Genomic DNA, 26,461 nt, shown 5'->3' with positions numbered 1-26,461 from the left:
CATTGAACAAATCTGTAGGTCTTTGCTTTGTAAGGCTGGAATTAGGTACCTTGCCAACAGTTGGCTGGAAGTGTTTGTAGAATTTTCAAAGCCCCATAGAAAGGTGTACAATTAAAGTGCTACAAATAGGTTCTGGAAGCTTTGATTATCTCTGCAGTGACTGCGTTTTGAAGTCATACCAATTCCAGCTACAATTGTCCCTCTGCCCTGCATGCCACTGCTTCACTCTCAGTCTTTGGATCGGCAGCCAGATTTCATAAGAAACAGCAGAAACCTGTCATGACAAATCTATTAGTAGCTGCAACCTTTTGATACTGCAAGAGGAGTAACATGTGCATGATCAGATGTACCCCACACAGGTGCTTTACAGCCATTTACAAAGGAGTTTTGAAACCTGCAGCTTCTATAATCCTAATATTTAAACTAGAAAAACTATATTCAGTGAAGGGAGCTTTAGTCACTTTGGTTTCATGTTCGGCTGTCGTCTCTTCAGTCGTTTAGTGTAACTTTTCAGCTAAGCACTTCTCAGCACCACTTTCATTTTATCCACTACAGAAATTCCTTTATGGTCACGATACCTAACCAGAAACTATGTGTTTGGTAGTACGTAAGTGGCCATTGCAAGGGACTATTGCTAAATAAAATGAAAGGCAGATAGCGCTATAAAAACATTTTGCACATTTGTTTTCACATCCCTAAGGCAGTGTTTCCCAACCTCGGTCCTGAAGGCACACTAAGGGGTAAATTTACTAAGATTCGTGTTGGTCCAAGATTGCAATCTCGGGTGTAAATCTTGTTTTTTACCAACACAGGTATTTACTATTGTTAGAATCGGGTGTTTTTTTCATTTAGGGGGTGTGAATTCGGCCATGTTAATCCCACAAATTTGGACGTTTTCTGCACTAAAAATGTATATACAATCGACTCAATTTGGAAGTACTTTTCATTCACTTCAGCATAAAACAGGAATTTACCATTATTTCGTTTTGTTCTATTCAGAGTTTTTTGCAGGCACCCACTTATGTCATAGCCAATGAGTGGCCGCGTCATGTAAAGCAGCCTCTGATTGGCTGGCGGCTCGTGGGAATTTCAGATGACTGCTGTCTTCTATCATTTTGCGAAGTATAGATATGTGTGGTAATACATATTCCTATACTAGACCGGCATGGAACGTTATTCGTTTTTTTTTTGCCAAGTATCGTGGATGCTACGGAGACCGACGCAAGGATAGAGGCAAGTATATGATCTTTTTTCCAGGTACTCCCATTGGATTTCTACATGGAGAAGTGGACAGATCCCCTGGCAGCAGGTAAGTATGTGTGAGTGTGATAGGTAGGTGTATGTAATAAAATTATACTTGACATGGTGTGTGAGTTTTGTGGTTATTTAACTATTTATTTTACAGTGGGGGTACGGGGGCTGGCCGTCTGCTGGCACTTGTAGTTCCACAAGTGCCAAAGGGCAGGTATGCTGGCACCTGTAGTTCCACTGTAAAATACAATAGTTTCTCTATTTTTACACTACTATTACCCCTTCACCCACAGCCCAGGGGTGCAGGGAAGATCCCCGGGCTTCAGACTAAGTCTGGGGTGCTCCCCAGAGATTCCCAGCCTGGGATGACCAGCCTGGGTAATAATGCTTTGGTCTTGGAGACCCGGTGATAGGGTGCCCTGGGTGTGGCATTATACCCCTGTCAGTTTTTGGTCCAGTGCAGGTTTTAAACATAGAGGGACCATTACACAATTCCCCCCCCTATTTTTAAAACCAGGACTGGCCAGCAGCCAGGTGCTGGTTCCTAAAATACGGGGGAACCCTACACGTTCCCCCCCCCCCCGTATTTTTAAAAACCAGGACTGGTTGAGCAGCTCGGGGCTGGTTATGTCTTTTGGGGGTGGACCCTACGTCTTTTATTTTTTCTTTAAACATTACATTACACTAACACACACAAGCAGCCTGCACATATTTCTCTGATATGTGCATGCTGCTTGTTCGGGAGGGAAACCTCGGGGAGGAAACTCGGGGATTAAACACGGACAGGATTGATCAAATGCACCATCGGACAACACGATCCTGTCAAACATGGGAGCTTGGTAAATTCCTGAATTTTTTTGTAATTAAAAATGGCCGTTTTTGATCGATACAATCCGTGTTTAAAAACAGATCAAATCAGGACCGACATGAATCTTAGTAAATTTACCCCCAACAGTCCAGATTTTAGTGATATCCATGCTTGAGCACAGACGGGTAAATTAAAATAACTTAGGTTCTAATTAAGACACCTGTGCTCAAGTATGGCTATCCTTCAAACCTGGACTGTTTGTGTGCCTTAAGTACCATGTTTGGGAACCCCATCCCTAAGGAGATAGCCAGTTATGTGTAGTGAGGTCAATGGCTGGCGAGGCACACATGGAGATGGGTCTGAATGTTGGGAACCTGTCTCACCCCCTACTCACTGTAACTCTCCCTTCACTACACTAAGCTTCAGTGTCCATTGATTCTCCTACCTGCATCACTGTGTCTTCTCTTGCTGCTGCTGACTGAGATCCAATCTCTAAACATTGCAGTGCACTCCCTGGTCACATGACACATCCAAGGTGTCCATCAGTGTTGAAGACACACACCCCATACTCAGAGACATGCCTCTATTAGCTCTCTTTCTGTGCAGCTTACTGCCCGTGGTGTGGCCCCATTCCCAGCTCTGCAAGCAGTGTCTGACTATACAGAAGCTGCCTCATTTCTCATCTCCCTGCAGGCCCAAGGAGATCCACAAAGCTGGTGAGTGTTAACTATAAAAATGATTACAATAATAAACAAAGAAGATGTTTATAAGTTATAAATATCTTCTATGTATTATTCTAATCATTTTATATCAAATCTCAGGAGTAAGACAGGGGAGGCTCTGCCTTCCCTGGCTACCATGACTGCATGTCCCTGGAGATAGCATATACTAAAAGGTCAGTGAACCTGTTGCAGTTACCAATAGAAAGGACTATCAACAAGCCTCTAACTAACTTGCCTCATCCAGAGGAAGCGGTGGCTCTCTAGCTATTGTGATATACTCCCTATGAATTCAAATATATCTTCACCCCAAACTTTGGTCATAGGGTTTAAATAAGTTGTAGCTGCAGGTTACAGTCCTTCGATTCAGGCATTAGAGTGACTATGGACATCTTGTAAATGTCAACTTGGGTGGTCTCCAGTATTCTATTCAGGCCGTTTCACATTCCTTCCCCAATACTATTTAGCTCGCCTCCACACCAGTATCACAATTGCACTTGGTGAGTTCTGGAAGCTCAATTATTGTTGTAATGCTGTGTTTACAGATGTGTTGTGTATCCAGGGTTTCATCAAAATATACTATTCATTTGTCTTTTGTTTCATGTTCTAAAATCTATCTAGGTAGATTTACTAACATGCAGGTTTCTACTCTTTGATGTGCAGTCTATAAACCATGAGATTTACTGAAGTTCAAACTGCACATCAAAGTTTTAAAACTGGACTCTCGAGTTTTATATACGAGGTATGATATAGAAGTCATGCCATGTATTAAGCGGTGTCAACCCGCATGGAACTTATTTTTAGTTATTAAGATAAAAAAAAACAACTGATGTTCACACAGAAAAGCAATATATATTGCATAGAAAAAAACAGAAGATCACCAGCGCACCACACAATCGGCAGCAAATCTTATACCAGGGTGGGCTCTAACACTCCTGTACCAGAATACTTAATATACATGCATGTTTTTTAAAACATATATATTGCATGTCAGAAGATGAAAAAAAAAAAAGAAACAACTAAAGTAAAAAAAACCAGCACAACCTACTAAACAGCAGCCCTGCACTTCTCTGCCAGGAAAGAAAATAAAAAGAGAATGGTCTGAAACTAGTGTGAAGCTGGGTATACACTGAACAGATATATCTGCAGATGATGGTCGTTCATATACACTGAACGACCATCATTTTCTTCTGGCCGCAGGTTCCGCTGGCCGGGGGCATGTCCCGCCTCCCTTCCTGTGGCCTCTGCTGCAAGTGCGATGCAACGACGTCGTTCACAGACATATCGCTGGTGCACTGACAAGCACCCGATATATTGGCCGATCAACTGCCAGTGTGTACTCAGCATTAGGTAAGAGTGTGCTGCTGTGCTATCTCCAGTCTGCTCCTTTAAGGATGTGTATAGCACTTAGCTACGGACGTGAGTACCTGTTATACCTCTGTACTACATGACTGCATGGTCTGCCACTTATCTCCGCTGTCACAGCTTATAATGCTGTTGCTGCGAAGAGTAGAAATTACACAAAATTTGCGCAGTTAACTTGAACATATGCTGCTCCTATTTACACTATAACAAGTGAAACACCAGATGAGATATATGCAATTACAATCAGGGAAGCGAGTATATGATAGCGCTCTGTGCCCAATTCAGACCCGCTCGCTAGAAGCGTTCGCACGCAGCCAAAGTATGCAAATCCCACGATTGTACGTCCAAACATTCGTACGCCCACTATGTCTTGGAATGCGATCGTGGTGTGAATTTAGACGCCCACCAGCCTGTCTTAAGACGCCCACTTTCCCTTAGTGATACACATCGTCTCCAGGAAGTGTATGCAACAATCGGTAACATCGAGTAACATCGGATCCATACGCAGCACTTGTGGCTGACCATACCCTACCGCAAGCAACGCGTGTGCTTCAGTGTGTAATTCATCCATGTCACGTGTATTATGACAGTGCGTCTTAATTATGCACGCCTTGAAATGGCGTTAAGATTCTCAGATACGCCTGCGTTCGCACCACCACACACCCGTTTCCATCGACCATCCTGTCACCTCTCACAAACGGCTCGTCCTGTCACTCATTCTAGCGGGACAGCTATGCGCTGCGAGCGAACTCTTCCCGATTGAATGGACTAGTTCGCGCATGAGCACTGCGTCATATACACATGCGCACAGGCCCTCTGTTCATGAAGGATATAGAGTATTTTTAGTACATAATACAGGCTGAGTCTCCCATATCCAAAATGCTTGGGACCAGGGGTATTTTGGACAACGGAATATTCCGTATTTTGGAATATTTGCATATCATAATGAAATATCTTGGGAAAGGGACGAAAATATACACACAGAATGAATTTATGTGTTATATACACCTTACACACAGCCTACAGGTATTGTATACAATATTTTCAACAATTTTGTGGCTCAAACAAAGTTTGTGTACATACATAAAATTCAGTTATGTTTCATATATACCCTATACACTTAGCCTGAAGGTAATTTTATACAATATTTTTAATAATTTGAGCCTTAGACAAAGTTTTTGTATATTGACCCATCAAAAATCAGAGGTTTCATTATCTCAGTCAAGACAAAAAAAATTCCGTATTTCAGAATATTTGGATATGGGAGACTCAACCTGTATTTGGTCACAATATTTTATCCCCAAGTCACAAATTAGGATTTAAGGAAGGGAAAAATATACATTTATTATGTGATAAATAAATGAACATGAAGAAATACAATAAAAGGTTCAAAAATTATATATCAATTTTATATAATTATATATTATATATCCTGAGGGATATATATAACCCTCAGGCTCATACCCTTTATGGTTGGTGGTGTGAGCAAACAATGTTGTAACTGCCTAATGTCCGGATCCAAGGCCAGTTTGGCTTCACATCACTTAGCTTTTAGCCTTTTTTTCCCAAAGGGAGGTCCAAAGAGAGGGAGAGAAGGTTCATCCAAATCCTAGGTAATGCAGCACAGCGCTCCAACAACGCATTTCGGAGTTAAACATCCTTTTTCACGCTTGAGGGTTATACAGTATATATCCATTTGCCCTTAAAATTTTGTCCAATTGATATATCATTTTTGAACCTTTTATTGTATTTCTTTATGTCCATTTTATTTATCACGTAATAAATGTTTTTTTTTTCCCTTCAATAAGTCCTAATATTTTATTTGTGCCATGGGGATAAATATTGTGATCAAATATTGTGTACAAATACTCTATATCCTTCATGAACAGAGCGCTATCATATACTCACTTACCTGATTGTAATTGCATATACCTCTGTTACAGCCATTACTGTCTGTTTCGCTGTATTTCTACAATAACCCTGCAAGCCTGGTTAAGAAACACTGTTGTGGCCTAAAGCCCATATTCACATTCCACTGGTGACTATTGTTAACCTCCTATGGTTTCATACCAATAGAAGGTATAAACAAATAGCTCCTAGAGAATAACAGCCCATTGCTGACTAGTACTAACATGGTGCTTACTACCACTGTGATACCTCTGGCTGATGGGTACCAGGGTTTAAATGTAGTGCTCACGGCATGTTCATAAACTTATGCCAGAGGCAGGTTTGTTTGACACAACTACTATTCTAGGGTTGATATATTCCTGTGCTGTGCATCCTTGGTGGACTCCCCCTCTACCGCATCTATACATACTTTCTAACACTGGTCTTAACTCTCCATGATCGATCTCCTCTTTGATCTGATGGATCCTTTATAAGAAAGCACGCCTTGGACACTCACTCTTCTTAAAATTCTTAAAATTATCTCGAAACTAATCACTTCTAAACTTAGAGACAGTTTTGACTTGAACCTGACACTTGGGGTCCTTCTCCCGAGAATTTGGAAGAAGCAGTTAGTGACCAGGGGGGAGATAATACAGTTGGTTACTCATAACAAGAGGTAACATTCTGCTGCCATTGGTTATTTCACATCCAGGATTCAATTGTTAGAGGTGACCCACAAGCCCATCTATTCAGGACCAGTCATTAGGCAGCTAAAAACACTCACATGTGAATTGCACACTTTTTTTGAGTAGAAATTTTGGTGGCTGGGACAAAAGGAATACTACAAGGGTAATAAAGCCTATCGTGGCCAACAAAACAAGTGAGTATACTACAATATAACCTCCTTCAGAGGTAAAAATGGTAACTACCTAAAACCCTAGGATATTGAAGAGCTACCTTGATTTGTCCTAGGATGGCCAATAAAACCAATGTGGCTTCCATGTATTTCTTGTATTTTGTAACTTTTCTATTTTCCATTCCTCCACTGCACTAAATTTAAGTAAAGATATTTCAAAGGAAGAAGTTAACATTAACATCATCTGGATCAGTTCTTTAATGCATCCTTAGTGGGTCTAATTCCATCCTTACTCTACTAGGTCTAATATCCTAGTTATCCTGAAGCCAAAGATGTTAATGTCTGTTCCAACTATCAGCCTATCTGTCCTGAATATCGATATCAAATTATTTGCCAAAGTGTTGGCCTACAGTCTTAACCTACTGTTAATGACCCTGACCAGATGGTTTATTTCCAAACATTCCAACTTCGGATAACACCTTTATAGTCATCAACTTTATTTATCATAAGAACAACACACTATTGGTTAAATTGGTGTAAAACATGGAGAAAACAATTGACCTTTTTTTTTTGTTGCCCATTCATGTTTTACACTCAAGCCCTCTGGTTTTAGAAGTCGATTCCTATGTGCCTTCCAAGTTATTATAATCCTCCGTCGTTGGCTACCTGGAATGGGTATCTTACTAGAGTGTTTCTATTCTGAAATTACTAACTGATTTTGTACAGTATTGGATTTTATTAATTTGGTCAAAGTAGAGGGTCATTGCATTGAATCAATATTTCAGTATCTTGAGTATTAAATAAATATTACACTGAATTATATAAATTAAATGATACCCCTATACTAATCAGGTCTACCAAGCCATAATAAACTGAAAGGCTCTGTACATTTCTTGGATTGCCAGGATAACCACCATTTAAAATGAACACTCTCCCTCAACTACTTTATTTCAAACCCTTCCTACAGCAATCCCCAGCTCTGCCTTTACCTTGTTACAATCACTATTTGGTACAATTATTTGGGTTGTGAAGAAGCTAGACACAGAAGGACAACTTTAGCAATGTCTGCTGAGGCTGGGATCTTGGTCATCCAATCATCCAGAACTACCTCTACGTGGTCCAACTCAGCTACATTATCTCATGACACTCTAAATCGAGGTCTAAGAAAATCGATTGTTATTGAAAAGGCTTGGTCTCTGACATTGATGTCAGCAATCTCCCATGGATACTCCAGGTTCACAGACCAGCCTTCTATTCAAATCCCTAAATTAATTTCCCTTTCTTGTCATGGGACATAGCAAATAAATGCTTTGCCTTAGCTCAGTATATTTCCATGGGAAGTTCAGATGCGGCTAATTTCTGGAAGTCTATTGATAGATTCACTCACATGGGAAGATGAAAACCAGCTCCACCTATCTTCTCACTTCCAGTACCGGCAGATCCAAAGTTCTATTCCTTCTCAGTGGCTTTTGCATTATCTCTTCCCTCCTTCTCCCTTAAATGTATCTACTCTTTGGTATATATAAGGGTGCAATCTCTATGATTTATCCCAGCTCCTGCTCCTCCCAACTGTGAACATCACTAGGAAGCCTAAGAGAGAGACTTGAAGTAGCGAGGGATAGTACGTAATCCGGAAACAGATTGCATTAGTGTTGGTTACCTCTTCCCAGATAGAACATATCCCTTCTGATCCGACTGTTGGCAGAAAAACTATGGGGAGATTGGCATATTCTTACACATTTGATAGGATTGCCATTAGTTAGCAATTGTGCCCCACACTTTATATGACTGTATGACTTGCTGAGATCCAGGTACCAGGAGACCCTCTCATACTCTTACTTAATCAACCTACAGTATCTGTTCCTTGAGTAAACAGACAGATGAACTGTAAATACACCAGACTAGTATAGCTAGGAAATGGAGTCACCTCTTTCTCCTACTCACTCTGTCCTGACTAATCATTATTGCCATATATCCCATACGGAATACATAACAGCCCTGTTACATGACACCCTTTCAAAATTCATCGGACATGGCAGACCTGGTTTCAGTTTACAAACTCTTCTGTAAGAGGATGGTCCTAAAACTACATAGAGATCCATCTCTCCCTCCCCACTTCTTTCTTTTACCCTCTCCATCCTCCGACCCCTGTAACATAACCATTGATCACGATTTCCAAAAACTAAATAATCTATTCTTGACCAAGTTGGATGTTTTTCTTAAATGCTCTACATATGCTCCAGAGTATTGGCTCATATATTGTGTCTCCAATTTTTGTGTGCTGTTTATGTGGCTTATTATAGAGATATACTGTAGAATACTGTCTTTGTCATTTTCATGTGTACTGATTGCAGTACTTAAAAAACTTTTTTAAATAAAATATATGGTGAACTCTAGTGGCACTACAAGTACCAGCATTCACATGTGCAGCAGTGCATTCTAGCACTAGTAGTGCCATGAGAATGTTGGTCCCCTTGCTAACTAGCAGTCTAAAAATAAATTGCAGTGCCCCCAGTAGACTTATAAATGATATTACCCCCATATAATACATAGCAGAAATATAATAATTTAGCATTAATTCTGTTTTTCCTTCTGGCTCAGGGACAAAGATAATAACTGAATATACTTCATATTGGGAATCTGATCCTATTGTAAATCAAATATTATCCCTAAATATCTACTATCTTCTATATCTATCTTTACTTATTCCCAGCTGCAACCCACCCTCCACATTAGCCAAGAGAAAAAAGTACTGCCTGATGCAGGAAAGGCAGTTATTATTATTCAAGAACTAAATTAGGAAACTTGTGGCTCTCCAGCTGTCTGAGAACAACTGGTCCCAGCATACCCTGCAAGCTGCCGAGAGAGAAACACATTTTGTTGGGTTATTCAAATGAGACAACAATAAGCATTTTTCCGGATTACTCCTTAGAGGCCCGGATTATATAATCAGTGTTAGCTATCATTTATAGCACAAAGCCTTGCTCAGTCTGGGAAACAAACAATCCTACTTATTGTTACAATTGTCATATAATCTCCTCCCCCCACCAAGATAACCAGTTATAGAACATCTGTGTTTTGAAATGACTCATTTTCTCTTCTAATACTCCATATGGGTGCCCGTGTATGGCAAAACTCCTCTGCCACGCAGAATGTTCAAAAGGAAAACACGCTGAAATCCTGCAGTATCCAGAGGGATACTTACAGTATCATAGAGCAAATAGCAGCCACATGGCCATCGAAACTGGGTTTTACTGTATATATCAAAGGTGGATCCCCCAGCGAACAGTCCTGTGGTGATGGATGTACAGCCACAATAGTTGTTCTGATAATAGCATAAAAAGATTTTAAAAAAAGTTTTCTATCTATCTATCTATCTATCTATCTATCTATCTATCTATCTATTTATCTATCTATCTATCTATCTATCTATATATTACCTTTTTTTAATCTTTGTCTGCTATTATCAGAACTATATATATGTATGTAACTATATATATATATATGTACGTATATATATATATATTATATATATATATATATATATATATATATATATTTATTTTTCCATACAAAAAGTTTGTGCTCTCTCTCCCACTGCACATACAATTGCACCATGCCCTCGGCTTGGCCCTGTGAAGTGGTGAGTTACCCCTTACTGCCCTGGGCCAGTATTGCTGAAGTATCTGAGTATCGCCCAGCTGACTATTGATAAAGTGAGATAACAGCTGTATGATAATCACTGCAATAGCTTGGGATAAACACTATTAGAGTTTTCGACATATATATTACTAAATAGACCCCAAACATTCTGCCTTCTCCAGCCATGACAGGTGAAGTATTTACACACAAAAAAATAAAAATGCATTTTTTTTTTTACCACTTTATTAAGCATAATCCTGGTTGCCACATCTGTATGTACATATATTTACATATTTAATCTCATATATAATATAATTTATGGCAAAAATATGATTTTGAACTACACATATTTTTTATGTTTGCAACAATAATGTTTTATTAAAGCTATGAAAGTTCGGAGTGACTATATTTCTAAAGGGTTTTTTTTCGTTGGTTTTCAGTAAATTTATGTTAAAGTTTATCGCAAATGCTTCATTCCGCAATGTGGCTCTTCTAGCAGTGTAAAGTGATTAATCCCGAGCTTCTAAGATGGATCATTGCAGATAAATATATAGCATATGTCAGATCAGCTTCAGCTATCATGCCTGGCTGTTAATAAATTAATGGCAACCATATTAAGAACAATTTTGAAACCCAGTCCTGAAAGTTATCATGCTACCAGCAGAGGCAATATTCAGTATGATCTAACACTCCCAGCCACTAAATGAAGTCTTTCCAGATGTTTTACAGTATTCCCTTGCTAAACCACCTTTGTTCAAACAGGCTCATTCTACGGGGGAGAATATAACATTAACGCCAATCACTTAAAAATATTCTGATCCTTCTTTCTTTTCTAAAAATGTTCAGTCTTCACATATCAATCACAATAAATTGATAAAAAAAACAAAAAACATATTGATTGCAGACCCCGAAAAGGATGCTTGTCACTGTATTGTATAAACCAAGATGGTGGTTGATATGTGACAAATTGTTAACCAGATCCACATAACAACATATATTTTTTATAGTCTGCACCAGTGGAGGCTCCAGGGGTGGGGTTGCAGTGCAGTCCACAATTCAAATAGGGGAGCCACACCAACTGCCAGTGACTCCTGGCCAGCGTAGTTTGGCAGCATTTGGAACGGCAGTTGGTGTGGCTCCTCTATTTGAATTTTGGCCTGCACTGCAACCCCACCCCTGGAGCCTCCACTGCACTAAATCTTGAAGGGGATGTGCAACCACACAAAAATTTTAATTGTAACCCCTCCCACTGAACTAACAAACATTAGGTAGTGCAGTAGCAGGGCGCAGATGCCTGGTCGGCACCCAGCCGCTCACCTGACGTCATTCATTGCACGCGGTTGTCTCTCCAGGGTAGCGATCTACTGCCCCCTTGGCCTTTAGTGTATGAAAACATCCTTTCTGATTAAGCTGTTTGGTTTATGTTCTTATGCATTGTCTTTACGCAAAACAGGAACAATTATTCACTGACCGAAGCACTCAAAAACCTGCACTATAAGGGACAATATAGGGGTATAACTGTTGAATGCATCTCCTAACAATTGAGGTAACTTCATTTAATTTGACGGGAGAAGATTTAAAAAAATATATATATTATTTTATTGACCAATATTGAGCATTTGCCTTTAAGTCTGGTTGGAATTATGTGGGAGCCGGGTGCACGATGACACTCAGTATTATTACTAGAAGCAGCATAGTTTTGTCTTGAAGGGAGAGAGGCTCAGCTGCTGTTGTAAAGTACTCATACATATTTCTTTAGCAATGGCTGTGCATTGTAAGTTGTTCCCTTTCAATCATTGTCTTTTACCTCAGAAGACAAGCTCTCAAACAATATGTCACTTCCATGTGAGATAATGCCTAGTTGAGACTTGGTCTTCATCAGCAGCTGTGCTCTCCGGCAAATTAGTCTCTCCTGCTCCTGTTTCAGCTCTATGTATGACCGAGAAAATGTATGGAAGATGGAAGTCACTGGAAAAGCCATCAGCAAAATGCCGCTCAGGATGCTGCTGAGTGCCACCACCTGGCCTGGTATGCTCCTGGGCACCATATCACCATAGCCAACTGTTGTCATGGTGATTACTGCCCACCAATAGCATGCAGGGATACTGGTGAACTCCTGGGAGTCAGCCATCTCATTTTCTATTAAGTAGAGTAAGGGTGCAAAAAGGGCTATGGCTACACAGAGGAAGAGCAGCAATAAGCCAAACTCGCGAGTGCAGCGTCTGGCAGTGAGGCCCAACGTCTGCAGCCCCAATGAGTGCCTGGCGAGACGCATCACGTACAGGATTCTCAAGGCACGGAGTATGCGCAGCACGAGGCCTACTTTATCCAGATAGCTATTTCCTGATCCAGGTCTCTTCTGTTCTGTTGATGTGTTGTCCACGACCAGCGTGATATAGTAAGGCAGAATGGCCACAATGTCTATGAGATTCAGCGGCTGCCTCAAAAATGCGAACTTGCTGGGAGCTTGAATGAATCGCAAGATGAACTCAAGAGAGAACCAGCCCACACATACAGACTCCACAATGAATATGTTGTAGCACATACTGGAACATTCCCCCTGGGAAAAGATAATACAAGTGTCATTAAAGAGAAAATATAATGCTATAGACAGAAAATTATCTTCAATTTATTTATACCATAACCAATGTTTATATATGTACCACTGTGATTATCTTTAATACACTTGCTAACCAATGGACAAAAACTGCACAGATAACTGCAATAAATGTAAGGAACTCAGCTACAGTAGGTGACACATACAAAGTGATCTAGAATCATTTCTATTAAACAACATACTGTATAATATGGAGGGAAACATGTTACAATAAGAACACTTTTTAAAAATCTGGTTGTCTGGTACCTTTATCTTTCTCAATTTTTTAGAAATGTCCATTCTCAAGTCTACAATAAAACTAAATGTTAAAGCATTTGATGTCAAACGAAATATAATTGATGGTTGCAATAACTAATCCCTGATGGTTCATCCTATTTAAGCATAAGTTGAACATTAGGAGGACTTCATTTGTCTTTAAAAAAATTTAGGCAATAGCTTTTATTGAAGTAGCAACGTCAAACAAAAAGCTTTATATAATGCTGGGTACACACTGGCAGATATATTGGCCGATCAATTGATCGGCCAATATATCTGCTGTCCGTCGGCCAGTGTGTACCAGCAGTCTGTGAACGATGTCGGCTGTGCTGCACAGCCGATGGTAGATATATCTGTCCACCGCCCGTACACTTGCAGTGGCAGCCGCGGGGAGGGGGTCGTGGCACGATCCCCGGCCAGCGGGACCCACTGACAGACATAAGATGATGGTTGTTCAGTGTGTAACTATCTCGATCTGCAGATATATCTGTTAGGTGTGTACCCAGCTTAAGAGTCCAATAAAATAAAAGTGAAGATGGCAATGGAGCATTGATATGAACACACACACACACACACACACACACACACACACACACACACACACACACACACACACACACACACTTTTCATTATACAATGAGAAGGTGGGAGATTATAGTGCTATAATTTACATTGTCAAGGAAACCCAGGACAGCAAGAGGAGGGTATGAAGAGTGAGGTATGGAAGAGGGAAAACAGAATAAGAAACAAACGGTTGGTACAAAAAGTACTAACAGTATTCTATTAGTGGAACATCATGGAGCCGGTATCAATGACCAGAAAATATTGTGAAAATTAGCTACCATATTGTTTTGAAGACTGGCAATGCACTCCATGGAAGCAATGAGCCCAATTCAGTTAGTCAAGGTCAAACTCATAAGGGGGACAGTTTGCATCCACATTTTAGCAATGACAGACCTAGGGCAGAATTTACGAAGTAGCGGCTTCTGCTTCCCAGCGGGTTGCAGGTACATATTTAAAACGGCTCCCGGAGTTAGTGTAAAGCCCGGTGACTGGGTCATTGGGCTGTAACAAGCAAGTGGCTTGATCTAAAAAAAAAACCAACAGATTGGATTTTATATGAGTCAATAAAATATATGTTTTTATTTTCAGCTATCAATGTATTGGGAGACAACCCCCTGCTTCTCACTCCTGGCCCCTGTATCTAACCTGTATCACCACAACCCCCACTTCTGCTGCTGGGAATAGAGTAAGAAGAGCAAGTAACTGTACCTGGACAAATCATGTTGCAATGCAAGGAGTGCAAATACAGACCTTTTTTTGCATGTGGGGTAAATACTGGATGCTTTTGCATATAGCCCACAAAGGGATGCAGTCATATTGCCGGCGGACGGGATGTCGGGCGTCGATATACCGACGCCTTAGCCACCCACAGGGGGAAATTAGGGATAGGCACCTCCCGGGGAGGGTTAGGCTAGGGGAAGGGGGTTAGGCACCACTGGGGGGAAGTTAGGTACCCCCCATTAGGGTGCGGGAAGGGGGGGTTAGGCACCACCAGGGGAAGGTTAGGATTAGGCACCACCAAGGGAGGGTTAGGGGAGGGAAGGGAGTGGTTAGGGTACTTACCTACCGCTGTCGGGAGTCTGCGCCATGCGGGCTTCGGCTGTTGGGATTTCAGCCGGCTATTCATCCGCCGGCATATCATACTGATTCCCCTACAAATGCTGGACAGCTTTATTTTTAAACTGGAATTCTAATTTCAGTTTGGACACACTCCTCCAAAATCTAAATTTCTGTGTACATTTTAAATCTGCCCAACCAGCAGGGCAACATGGGTTTACCAAGATGCACAGTTACTTGCTCTTTCTTACTCTATTCCCAAATCTGAATTGGGCCCTCTGTCTGCTCTCAGACATGATCCTGACCCCCTCCCCTCTCTATACTGCTGCTAAGCAATAGGTCACATTGCTAGCTCCGATTGTCTCTCACTTTGTTGTTTCAGCATTATGGGCAGCTACTGTACTTGTAAGATTAGATTTTTTTCTGTGGCTGCTTCAGTAAAATCATCACTGCTTGACTCCCTTTTGTCACAGAAGAATGTTTCATACATCTAAACCTACCTCAACTAATGCTGTATAGAATAGTGAAAACCCCATTAAAATCCATCCAGTGGATCAAGAAATTAGCCCAAACGAACACACAGACCCCAGAATCAGGAACTTTATTTTATGTATATATAGAGATGTGTTGGGCATAACCTGGTATAATGAGTTTACAGTAGTTATAGGCTGGTATATCATATAGGACACAGGCTGGTATATTGTGAATGGGTACAAGCTAGTGTTTGTCTGGGGATATAGATTGGTATGATGTGCGGGGTACAGGTTGGTATAAAGTATGGGAATATACAGACTGATATAAAGTTATAGGCCTTGTTGATACATTGTAGGTATTGCTGCATTTAATAAGATGGTTATTTGGGATGCATACTCTAGATTCCTCTCTTTGTATTTGCTAGGACCCCCTTTTACCCGCAGAACATACTCAATTGTTTGTTGAATGAATGTAATAAGGTGACAGAAACACTCCTTAGAGATTTTGGTCCATTTTGAAATTATAGCATTGTAGTGTTATGGCTTCTGCTGAACAATAGATGAATCCCTAGAACACACATATTGATATCTTCACCTATTGCAAGCTGCCTTTCCCATAAAGCTTGATATGCTCACTTGTACTTGGATGCCCCTAGGGACTTATCTAAGTGCCAGCTAGCTCAAAAATGTGGAGACCAGGAGTAAACCAAGGCAGATAACAATTGAGCATGCCTCAGTAAAACAGTCAGAGGTCAGGACAGGTAAGATACACGCGTCTCCAGAAACGCAGCCAACGTCAGCATGAGCATCAGACAGCGTAATTCCAATAATGTAGTCAAGGGTCAAGACTGTGGTCACAGGGCTAGTCAAGCACTTGCATATTATATTGTAGTCTCATTTTATCGTGTGCATGTCTATATCATGTGCCCATCCCTCCTCTGCTATTCCCCACCCCAGCATCTGCTCAGTCTGGTCCCCAATCTGTCGCGGATCTGTCCCAAAACCCCCCTGATGCTCCAACCTTGTCCTCCCCACATACTTACCCTAGTGGCCAATCCTCCTCTCCAGAGTCTGTCCTGTCTCCCCCGCAGTGGGAGTCTTTGGGGCACATGCCCAGGGTCCAGGCTTCCACTGCGCACACAATGAGGAAACAGGACAGACCTTCTCTCCTGAAACTACGATATATTTTTTTAGAATGCTCTTTGGTTCTAATTTTCACAGATTTGCTTCTGGTTCACAGTATAAAAAATGTTATTTGAATTAGGGGGTCTTTTATCCATAAAAGCTGCCCTTTTTTAATGATTCACAGGTAAAGGCTAATTGAAAGCCATTTGTGTCGGGCAATATCTTTCTTCTGTGTAAACATGGATCTTACACAGCCCAGGAGTTGAATACATATCTAAGCAGCATTTTTCTGTTTTATCTAAAAAACCCTCCAGCTGATAACTATGGGGACGATTCATTTGAACGAGAATTGAATAGCGCCGGGAGCGAGCCCCCAGAGGTATTCAATTCAGTGCGCTGTTTGGGTGGGCTAAGGATTTTCTCGCACCTCCCTGGGGATGCGAGGAGAAATCTGACCAAAGTGCCGGGCGCGCAGCTGTTTTTCTGCTTAGCGCCCGGCACTTTGGTGAGAGAATGCCGGTTAACGTGCCTTACCACCCTTGTTAAGGCACGATAACCGGCATTCTCCGACCACACAGCGCACTAAATTGAATAGCTCCGGGAGCTTGCTCCCGGCGCTATTCAATTCACGTTAAATTGAATCGCCCCCTATGAGTTTGAAAATTTACTTTAAGAGCCTACTCGTTCACGATAAAAATACTGTCAGAATGAATCTGTGTAAATGTCATTTATATTATAATACAAACAAATCTGTTGACTTTTTTTTTTTAGGAGGTGTGAATACTTTTGCAATTCAATGCATTTATTTTAGAGCACATGAAAAATGAGGCACAAAATTGATTTTGGCTTTCTCATACCAGTAATTGCCAATAGCACAATGTGTGTAATATAGTGACAGATCAAGCACAACATTTGTGATTATTTCATACTTGTCACACTGTTATCAGTATAATTAATGAGTGTACAGTAAAAATAAGACCTGTGGATACAAAGGTCAGTGTACCTAGTCAGCTAAGAACATATGATTTATTTATGCGTCAAGTAATAATATAACTGTCATGTTCGGTGCTTATGGGATGTAACCTTTGCAGACTGGGCAATAACTACACTCCGCCACCTATTCTGTATTGCTTGGTTTGTTCAATGAAATAGTACATACTGAGTGGAAGAATCAGAAAAAAACTACTCAAACATAATAATACTACAGAAATGCATATAATGTATATAGTGAATAAATGAATATGTTCAGTTGGTTTTTACAAAAATGTTTTTTTGTCACTTTCCACAATCAGACATTTAAAACCCTTATATGCAGTTCCGGATTAAACCCTGCGCAGACCCCTAGGCAGTCAAAATCTTCACCCACTCCGCACAAATTATCTCCCAGTGGGCTCTATTTATTAACATTATTTTTACTAAAATAAAGTGAAAAAGGGTGTTTTCATACCCTTTTCACATTATTTTAGTTTCACCTGTAGTTACTATAGGGCAATTGGAGTAGAATTAGTAAAATTCTACTCCAACCCCTAATTATCACTTATTTTTAGTAAAGCAGATCACATTTCCCATAATTGTAATGGGAAATGTGATCCGACCATAGTTACTAAAAATAAATTGTAAAAAAATACCGGGGGAAGCCCTGTGATAATAACGCCACCTGGAGGTGTTATCCAGGGTCTCCCCCGGTTACCGGGCTCCCACTCTGCTCTAACGGGGAGAGCAGAGCCGGGAGCCGCTACCAGTAATCAGCTATGTGGTCTAAATAGACCGCAAGCTGATTGCTGTAAAAAAAAAGAAAAAAAAATGAAACATTTTTTTTTTACTTACCTGAATCCAGGGACCGGTGATCGGGCCTCCGGTGATGGCTCCTCTCCGGTCAGCTGGTCTCCCACAGTGCACTGCTGCCCGGTCATCAGGTGATCGGGCCCCAGTGCAGTATGGGAGATCACCTGATCGGGAAGCCCGGAGAAGATCACCGGAGGCCAGGAGGATGCAGGTAAGTGTAATGAAGGGAGGGGAGGGTCGCGGGGGGAGGAGGGGGGGTTGCGGGGGTCCGCGATCGCGGGGGGCGGGGCTTAGTGCCGGGGGCAGGGCTTAGCATCGGTGGGGGTAGCAGTGACGGTGGGTCAGAGCATGTGCGGGCTCTTAGTCGCGGTATTTTTTCCGAAAATACCGCAACTAGAGTGCGGATGGGATCCGCAGGGACAGAGCTTTATCGCAAGCTCTGTCCCTGCAAGGGATTTATAGTAAATCCCTGTGATATTGCCTGAATTTGCAATGCGAATTCACTCGGTAATATCACACTACAATCTGCATTCAATATGCGGATTGTAATAAATAGAGCCCAGTATGTTTTTAATTTTGCCAACCAACAATTTTAGTAACTCGTACGTAGGTTGCACAGAAATTTTTTTACAAACTGACAGCTGACAGAGGATGAACTTTTATGAGACAAACTGTAATGTGAATGTTATGTCTATGGTTTATGTACTTTAATTTGTTAATGGCTACATTACATTAATACAGTATTTTCTCTATAGAGTCTTTAATGCAAAGTTCTCGTTTCTTTGAGTTGATTAATTTTTTTTCTCTTTTGGAAACAATTTAAGAAAACTTGATTGTAATTTTCTTTCAAGATCAAATAAATATTATTTTGATCTGTTGTTGCTGGGCCCCTAAAAGTTGCGGGGCCTATAGGCCGGTGCCTACTCTGCCTGTTTGGTAATCTGGCACTGCTTATATGCGTTATAGTGCCATGTTCATAAATGTCAAAATAAAAACCTTGACTGACCGTCACCACTGCTTGTCCCCTGCTGTTAGTGGCAGATGGAGGTCCAGTAATGAGGCCACAATTCCTGGCCCCTTCATTGCTTTAAACATCATATAAAAGGTATTGCTAGAGCTAATTATAGACCTGCACAGAAAATATAGTGGGACCTTAAAGTGGAGACTGCTGGACAAGCAGCTCAGTGAGACTACACATCAGTGGTGTAACTAGGGTATTTGGAGCGCAGGGCAAATTTGAATAGGGAGGCCCCCCATGTGCAAAAAAATGGACGTGGTCACTTAAAAATGGGGCGTGTCAACATGACACACCCCTTTATTTTCAAACTGAACATTCCTATCCATATGCACCTTAACCCCAGTAGTACCCCTTATACAGTACCCCCAGTATGCAGTTGTGGTCCCTCTCATGCAGGCCCATAGTAGTGCCCCTTATACAGTATCCCCAGTAGTGGTCCCTCTTATACAGCCCCCACTTAGTTCCCCTTACTCAGTACCCCCAGTAATGGCCCCACCAAGTGCAGTGCCCCACGTAGTGTTCCCCCTTATGCAGTGCCCCCAGTAGCAGTCCCCACAATGCAGTGCGCCCAGTAGCGGTATCCCCTTATGCAGTGCCCTTTATATGGTGCCCCCAGTAGTAGTCCCCCCCCTATGCAGTGCCCTTTTATATAGTGCCCCCAGCAGTAGTCCCCCCCATGCAGTTTTCCCAGTAGTGGTCCCCTTATGCAGGCACCCTGTAGTGATCCCCCCTATCTAGTGCCCCCTGTAGTGGTCCCCGCAGTGCCCCTAGCAGAAAGTCCCTTATATAGGGCCCCCAGCAGTAGTGTCCCCCCTCCCATGCAGTGCCCCCAGTAGTGGTCCCCCTGATGCAGGCTCCCAGTAGTGACCCCCCCCTATCCAGTGGTCCCTGTAGTGGCCCTTCCTATTATTGCTCACAGTAGTGGTCCCCCGAGTGCAGTGCCTCTAGTAATAGGCCCCTTTTAGAATGCCCCCAGTGGTAGTCCCCCCCCCAAGTAGTAGTCCCCAGTAGAGTAGCCCCCCCAGTAGAGGTCCTCCCAATGGCACCCCCAGTAGTAGCCACACCTCCCCCAGTAGAGGTCCCCCCAGTAGTAGCCAACCCCTCCCCCGTTGTGCAGATAGGTTTAAAAATAAATAAATATATATAAAAATATACTTACCTGATTCCACGCTGCTCCTGCTGCTGTCCGCGATGCCGCTCCCGCCCGCCAGTCCGCCCGGGCTGGCACGCTCAGCATTATGGGACTGACGTCATGACGTCAGTCCCATTACCCACTGCAGGAGCCGGACGGAAGCCCGGCTCTTGCAGTGGGTGCTGCAGCAGTCAATGAGAGTCTATCTGACTCTCATTGGCTGCTGTTTAACACATGCATCGCCGCTAGCGCTGGCGGCGATGCGTGTGTTATGCACAGCCTGAGCCCGCCTCCTAGCACTATTGGGCAAGCGCTCAGGGGGAGGGAACGGGCTCAGGCATGCAGCACAGGACCGGCGCTGGAAGCCTAGTGCTGGTCCTGTGTAAATGTGTAGCGCTGACCGCACTCATTGCGGTCGGCGCTACACTGGCTATCTAGGGCGGGCGGGCCGGTACCGTGGCCGGCGGCGCCCCCCCGCGCCACCGGTCCAACGGCGCCCAGGGCACGAACCCCGCTCGCCCTGCCCTAGTTACGCCACTGGCTATGGGCAACAACTCCACTTCTAAAAACCAGCACTTTAGTAAATATACCTCTAGTAGGGGTATTCAATATGGGAGCCAAAACATCGTTTTTGCGATGTTTTCGCAGCTATGACGTCATTATCGCAGGTTTTGCTTTTACACTGTATTCAATTTCAAAGACTTTTCGCAGGTTCAAAAAGTCTTTGAAAAAAAACGGGGATAACTTTTCGCCACTGAATAGGTGGCGAAAAAAAAGTGCAGAATTGGGGTTTAGGGGTGCAGGCTTAAAAAAAATAGCCTGCACCCCTGGGAATGACATTTAAAAGATAACTGTGTCAAAAAAAGTTTAAAAAAAAAATAGGGACACCCCAAAAAATTATTTTCAAAATTGGGGTAAAAAAAAAAAAAGGGAAAAAATTGTTTAACAATAGGTTCAGGGCTATTTTGCAAATATGCGGCAGGTGTATTCTAGAATAGATTATTAGCGGCAGGTGCATAGTTGCAGAATTTTAAAAAACTTACTTTAGGGACATAAAAATATGCTAGTACCCATTTTCATGTACCCCAAATTTGATGGGATCACTTAAAAAAACGAAAAAAATAACCTAAGTGCTCTACTGCAACACTTCTTCAATGTCGGGAAAAAAACACCTGCTGCGGCTATTTAAATCCCCGACTTTCATTTGCAGGCTAAAACGGGGGTACCCATAGTGATCCCCCATGTTTTTACAACTTTAGGGGGGTCCTACAATTTTTCTAAGGAAAATTTCATAACTTTACGCAAATCCCACTTCGCCAGGTCCCGTTTTCGTTAGTTTCATATTGAATACGGGGATAAGCGGGCGCGCGCCCGATACTTTATCCCAGGTAAAAGCTCCGATATGAAACGTAAACTTCGACAGCGAAGTTTACATTTCATATTGAATTCCCCTCTAGGTGTATGAGGACACATCTGCATTAAACAGAACCAATGCACAAAATCCCATTTTTTATTTGGTATATTTAACTGTCCATCTCGCACTACAGTTAGAACGGAGGTGCACTGCAGTATTACTAAAAGTGGTGAAAAGCTCCTGCTAGAGAGTATACACGTGCCTCCGAAAGCCTGTTCTTAATTATGTTTCTTTAACTAGAGATGACAGTACATACTGTCATTTAGCAAAGAGTTGGCAGGGCAGCCTCTGGGGGCACTTACTGTACAAGCAGGCCTTGTCAAATCTGTACAAAAATTAGGAGTCACTTTATAAAGTGCCATATCAGGTGCCAAGTATGAAATGCTAAGCTTTATTTGCTGACAAATATATAATGATGAGATGTATCTGGTGTGAAGTAAAGAAAGCTAACCCATATCTGCTGCCTGTTATAATGTACTGAACTAAGCCTGGTGCCAAGTATATAGAGTTGAGCTTTATATTATGCCAAAAGTAAGGACACATGTTTTTATACTTAGTAGAATAAGGCAATTTTCTTTGGTGGTAATTTGTAGCCACATACTATTTTTTACAAATAGCTATCAGAAAAAAGCTTTATCTGTCACAAAACAACAAAATAAATTGTGCCTGTGTACACTTATTTCCAGGGCAACAAACAAGAAGAGTTTCTCTCTCGCTCCGGGGCTTGCGCTCGCGCAGTGCAGCTGCTGCGTGTGCGCAGGACTACCCATCGACCCGGTTGCGAGCACATCGGTGCTTGCGACCGGGTCTGAATGACCCCCAGAGTCCCATCACTAACTAGGTACCTCACCAACTACAGCAGTGCACCGATGTTTCCAGATAAAGTGACGTGGTAATTCTGTCTACTTCAGTGTTGGCTCCGCCTACAGTTGATTGGGTGCCGGCCATGTGAGGCCACTTCCAGAAATTATTCCAGGGCCACTATTAGTCCCCAATGTGCCCCTGCACGGTAGATACTGTATCTGCAATAACTCCTGCATTACTAGCTGAGAAAATAGGGCGGCTGTTACTTACAATTTTTGCAGGCCCTAATGGAATCATTCACTTTTAAAGTGGACGAATTTCCTGCACATTGTTGGCGCAGACATTATAATTATGTCTAATAATAAAAATGAAATGACACATTACAGGAGGGAGAGAGTGCTGTATGTGATTGTGCATTAAAGGGGGAGCGGGCACTGTATGTGATTGTGCATTACAGGGGGGAGCAGTTGCTGGATGTGATTGTGTATCAGGGGGGAGAGTGTTGTATGTACTGAGCTTCTTCGGGTCCTGCTTATTTGATTATCTATGCTGTAAGTGTAGTGAGCTTATAAACAGATTAGTTCTAGGCATCAGCAGACATATCGTGGTGCTCCCTTTGTTCGGAAGCAGCAACAGTGGGATAGGAGGCTGTAATGTCTCCCTGCATAGTTTCTGGTGTGACAGCTGTCACAGAAACATCCCCCAGGATGCACACTACAAGTTCCACTGAAGAAGGGGGCAGCGCAGGGAGCAGAGCCGCTGAATGTTCTGGCATTCTGGAGTATTCCGGTTTTTACCCAATCCCCAAAATCCACACCAACGGTGGCCCTGTATTGTTGGGAGAACAGCTGGTGCACTCCCACAAGTGATGTCAGTGGGAGTGATTTCGGCTCTGGTAGAGCCGAAAGTAGTCTAGGTCTTGCGGCAACGAGACCCTACTACAAGGGTCTCGTCGCAAGCCCGATGGTCGCGATGGTCTTGACCATCGTGACCATCTTCCTGGCCGCTCGCTATAGCTGTGGGTGGTCACCCACAACTATGCGAGCCACCAGGAGGCCGCTCTGAAAAAAAAGAAGGACGGCCCTGATTCAGAGCGAGCGCTCTGTCAGAGCGTCCGGCTCTGAATCAGGCCCTGAGTCCCGGCCGCTCTTCTCCTGGATGGGAGAGACGTCATGACGTACGCCGTCTCTCCCATCACATACTGCGGGGGGAGCCGGCACACAGAGTTCATTAGTGAGCTTCAGCCTGCTCCCTCCACGGACGACGCAGCAGCAAATGAGAGTCTGTCTGACTCTCAATAGCTCGCTGCTATTACAAACACACAGCCGCCGCTGGCAGATGTGTGTTTCTAAGCTGTGTAGGGCAGACCGCTACACTTGTGGGGCTGGGGGACTTGTCCACCCCTTGGATACTGGTGGCACTGCTGGGTGGCGCCCCCCCTTTGGTCGGCGCCCCTGGCGAGTGCCATCCTGGCCAATGGGTAGATACGCCCCTGCAGTCACATCATAAGTAGGCTGACACTGCTGGCCAGTGTCTGCCTACTTATCGTTCAATTGAGGGGAACTTTCCCCTTACACTCGAACGATTAGTTGGGAAAAATCAAACATGTTTGATTTTCCCAACTAGTTGGAACAACCGTTTTGGCCGTTTGTGGGAGTGAACGAATGATTATCATTTGCTCCCACACACTGGACGATTATCATTCCAACCAGCCAACTAGTTGGCTGGTTGGAACAATATCGTCCTGGTGTATGGCCAGCTTAAGGAAAAAAGATTGCATGTACTGTGATTGTGAAACTGGTACCTAAAATCATGTGAATGAAGGAGAGTGTTACAGCTCTGCAACAGTGCTAGATTAGTCTAAATGACATCGGGGTCTATGGGCCTGATTCAGACCCTCTCGCTAGGATGCGTTCACACACAGCCAGACGATTTTTAGCATTCTGCGCATGCGTGCGCATCGCAGTGTGAGTGAACCAGTCCGAGCGATCAGGAAGTATTCGCTCACTGCGAATAGACTGCCCAGCTGAGTGAGTGACAGGAGAAGCCGTTTGTGGGTGGTAACAGGGGTTGGTCTGAGAAAACAGGGGAGTGGAGGTGCTAACGCAGGCGCTTCCAATGGTACTCTATGTACCAGTGGTTGCATACACTTCCTGGAGTTGACATGCGCAAGTGGGCGTCTTATGACAAGCTGGTGGGCGTCTGCATACACACAGCGATCGTTTGCCAAGATATAGTGGACGTGCTAATGCCTTGGTGTGCTATCACTTGCCTTGCCGAAATTTGCATACGCATCTAGCATTCGAACGCATCTAGCGAACAGGTCTGAATCGAGCCCAATGTACTAAACGTTGGAGAAAGATAAAGTGGACTGAGATAAAGTACAAATCAATCAGCTGCTGTCACTTTACAGGCTGTGAGGTAGATGTACTAAGCCTTTGAGAGATAACGTGGAGAGAGATATAGGGGTCTATTTACTAAGCCCTGGATGAAGATAATGTGAAGAGTGATAAAGTACCAACCAATCAAACCCAAACTGCCATGTCACAGGCTGTGTTTGAAAAATGACAGTTAGGAGCTGGTTGAATTGTACTTCATCTCGTCCACTTTATCTCAATCCAAAGGCTTAGTAAATAGACCCCAAAGTACCAACAAATTAGCTCCTAACTGTCATCTTACAGGCTGTGGGGCCTATTCATCAACACTAAAATAACGTTTTTAAGGACATTTTCCTTAAATAACGTTATTTTGGTATTCATTTAGCCACTTAGCACAGGAGATATCACAGATATCTCCTTGCTAAGTTCCCCTGCGTTAATTTCCACACTCCCCATACATTAGTATGGGGATGTGGAAACTGTGGTATTCATCAAATTCCGAAAATTATCAATTTTCGGAATTTGATGCAGTTACTATTCGCCACTGTGAGGTGGCGAATAGCAGGTGAAACTTACCTGTATCCGCGTGTGCAGGTCCCCCGACGATTCCCTCCAGCGCTTTGCTCCGTCCTCAGGCTCCGGAGGCTGGTCGGACATGTGTGCTCCCCAGCAGAGCACAAGAAAGTTTAGACAAAAAAAAAAAAGTTATTTTTTTTTTTCTAATCTGTCATGTGGTCTGCTGGGAAACCACATGACAGACCAGCAGGACAGAGCCGGAGGCTGCTGCGTGGACAGGTAAGTCGGGGGGGGGGGGGGGGGGAGGTGAGCGGAGGGGGGAGGGGGGTGGGTTAGGGGTCAGGGGGGGTACACAAACTTAACGCATCTGTAGGCAGTGCTGCGCATGTGCTGGTTTTACAGATGTAACAGCGCATGCACAGCACTGTTTCCAGATGCGATAAGGTAGTGTAGGCAGGGAAAAGTATCTATTTCCCGAAAAGCTGTCATCGCAAAAGTGACAGCTTTTCGGAATAGATACTTATGGAGAGGTGGAATGATGAATTCCTCCTATAATTAGCTAGAACTCCATGAGAGTTCTGAAGCTAATTATCTCCAGAGAATTTTTAGGTTTAATGAATAGGCCCCTGTGTTTGAAAAGTGACAAGAGCTAATCTTTTGGTACTTTGGGGTCTATTCACTAAGCCTTGGAGAGTAAAGTGGAGAGTGATAAAGTACCAACCAATCAGCTCTTGTCATTTTCAAACGCAGCCTGTAAAGTTACAGTTAGGAGCTGATTGGTTATCACTCTCCGCT

At 42.9% G+C, this 26,461-nt stretch overlaps 1 protein-coding gene across 3 annotated transcripts in view; it reads right to left on the bottom strand.

The window, feature by feature from the left end:
- Positions 1-11,736: 11,736 nt before the first annotated feature.
- Positions 11,737-26,461, bottom strand: part of KCNG1 (potassium voltage-gated channel modifier subfamily G member 1) — a 65,711-nt gene continuing 50,986 nt past the window's right edge. For all 3 annotated transcript variants that reach the window (XM_088472202.1, XM_088472203.1, XM_088472204.1), the window contains exon 3: positions 11,737-13,088. In XM_088472202.1, the coding sequence (XP_088328328.1) occupies positions 12,318-13,088 (771 nt within the window). In that variant the 3' untranslated portion in view covers positions 11,737-12,317. The remainder of the gene's footprint in view (positions 13,089-26,461) is intronic.

Source organism: Taudactylus pleione, unplaced genomic scaffold, assembly GCF_031769625.1.
Source record: "Taudactylus pleione unplaced genomic scaffold, aTauple2 ptg000121l, whole genome shotgun sequence".
Classification (NCBI taxonomy): Eukaryota; Metazoa; Chordata; class Amphibia; order Anura; family Myobatrachidae; genus Taudactylus; species Taudactylus pleione.
The sequence above is the reverse complement of the archived record's forward strand: the minus strand, read 5'-3'. Positions and strand labels throughout refer to the sequence as shown.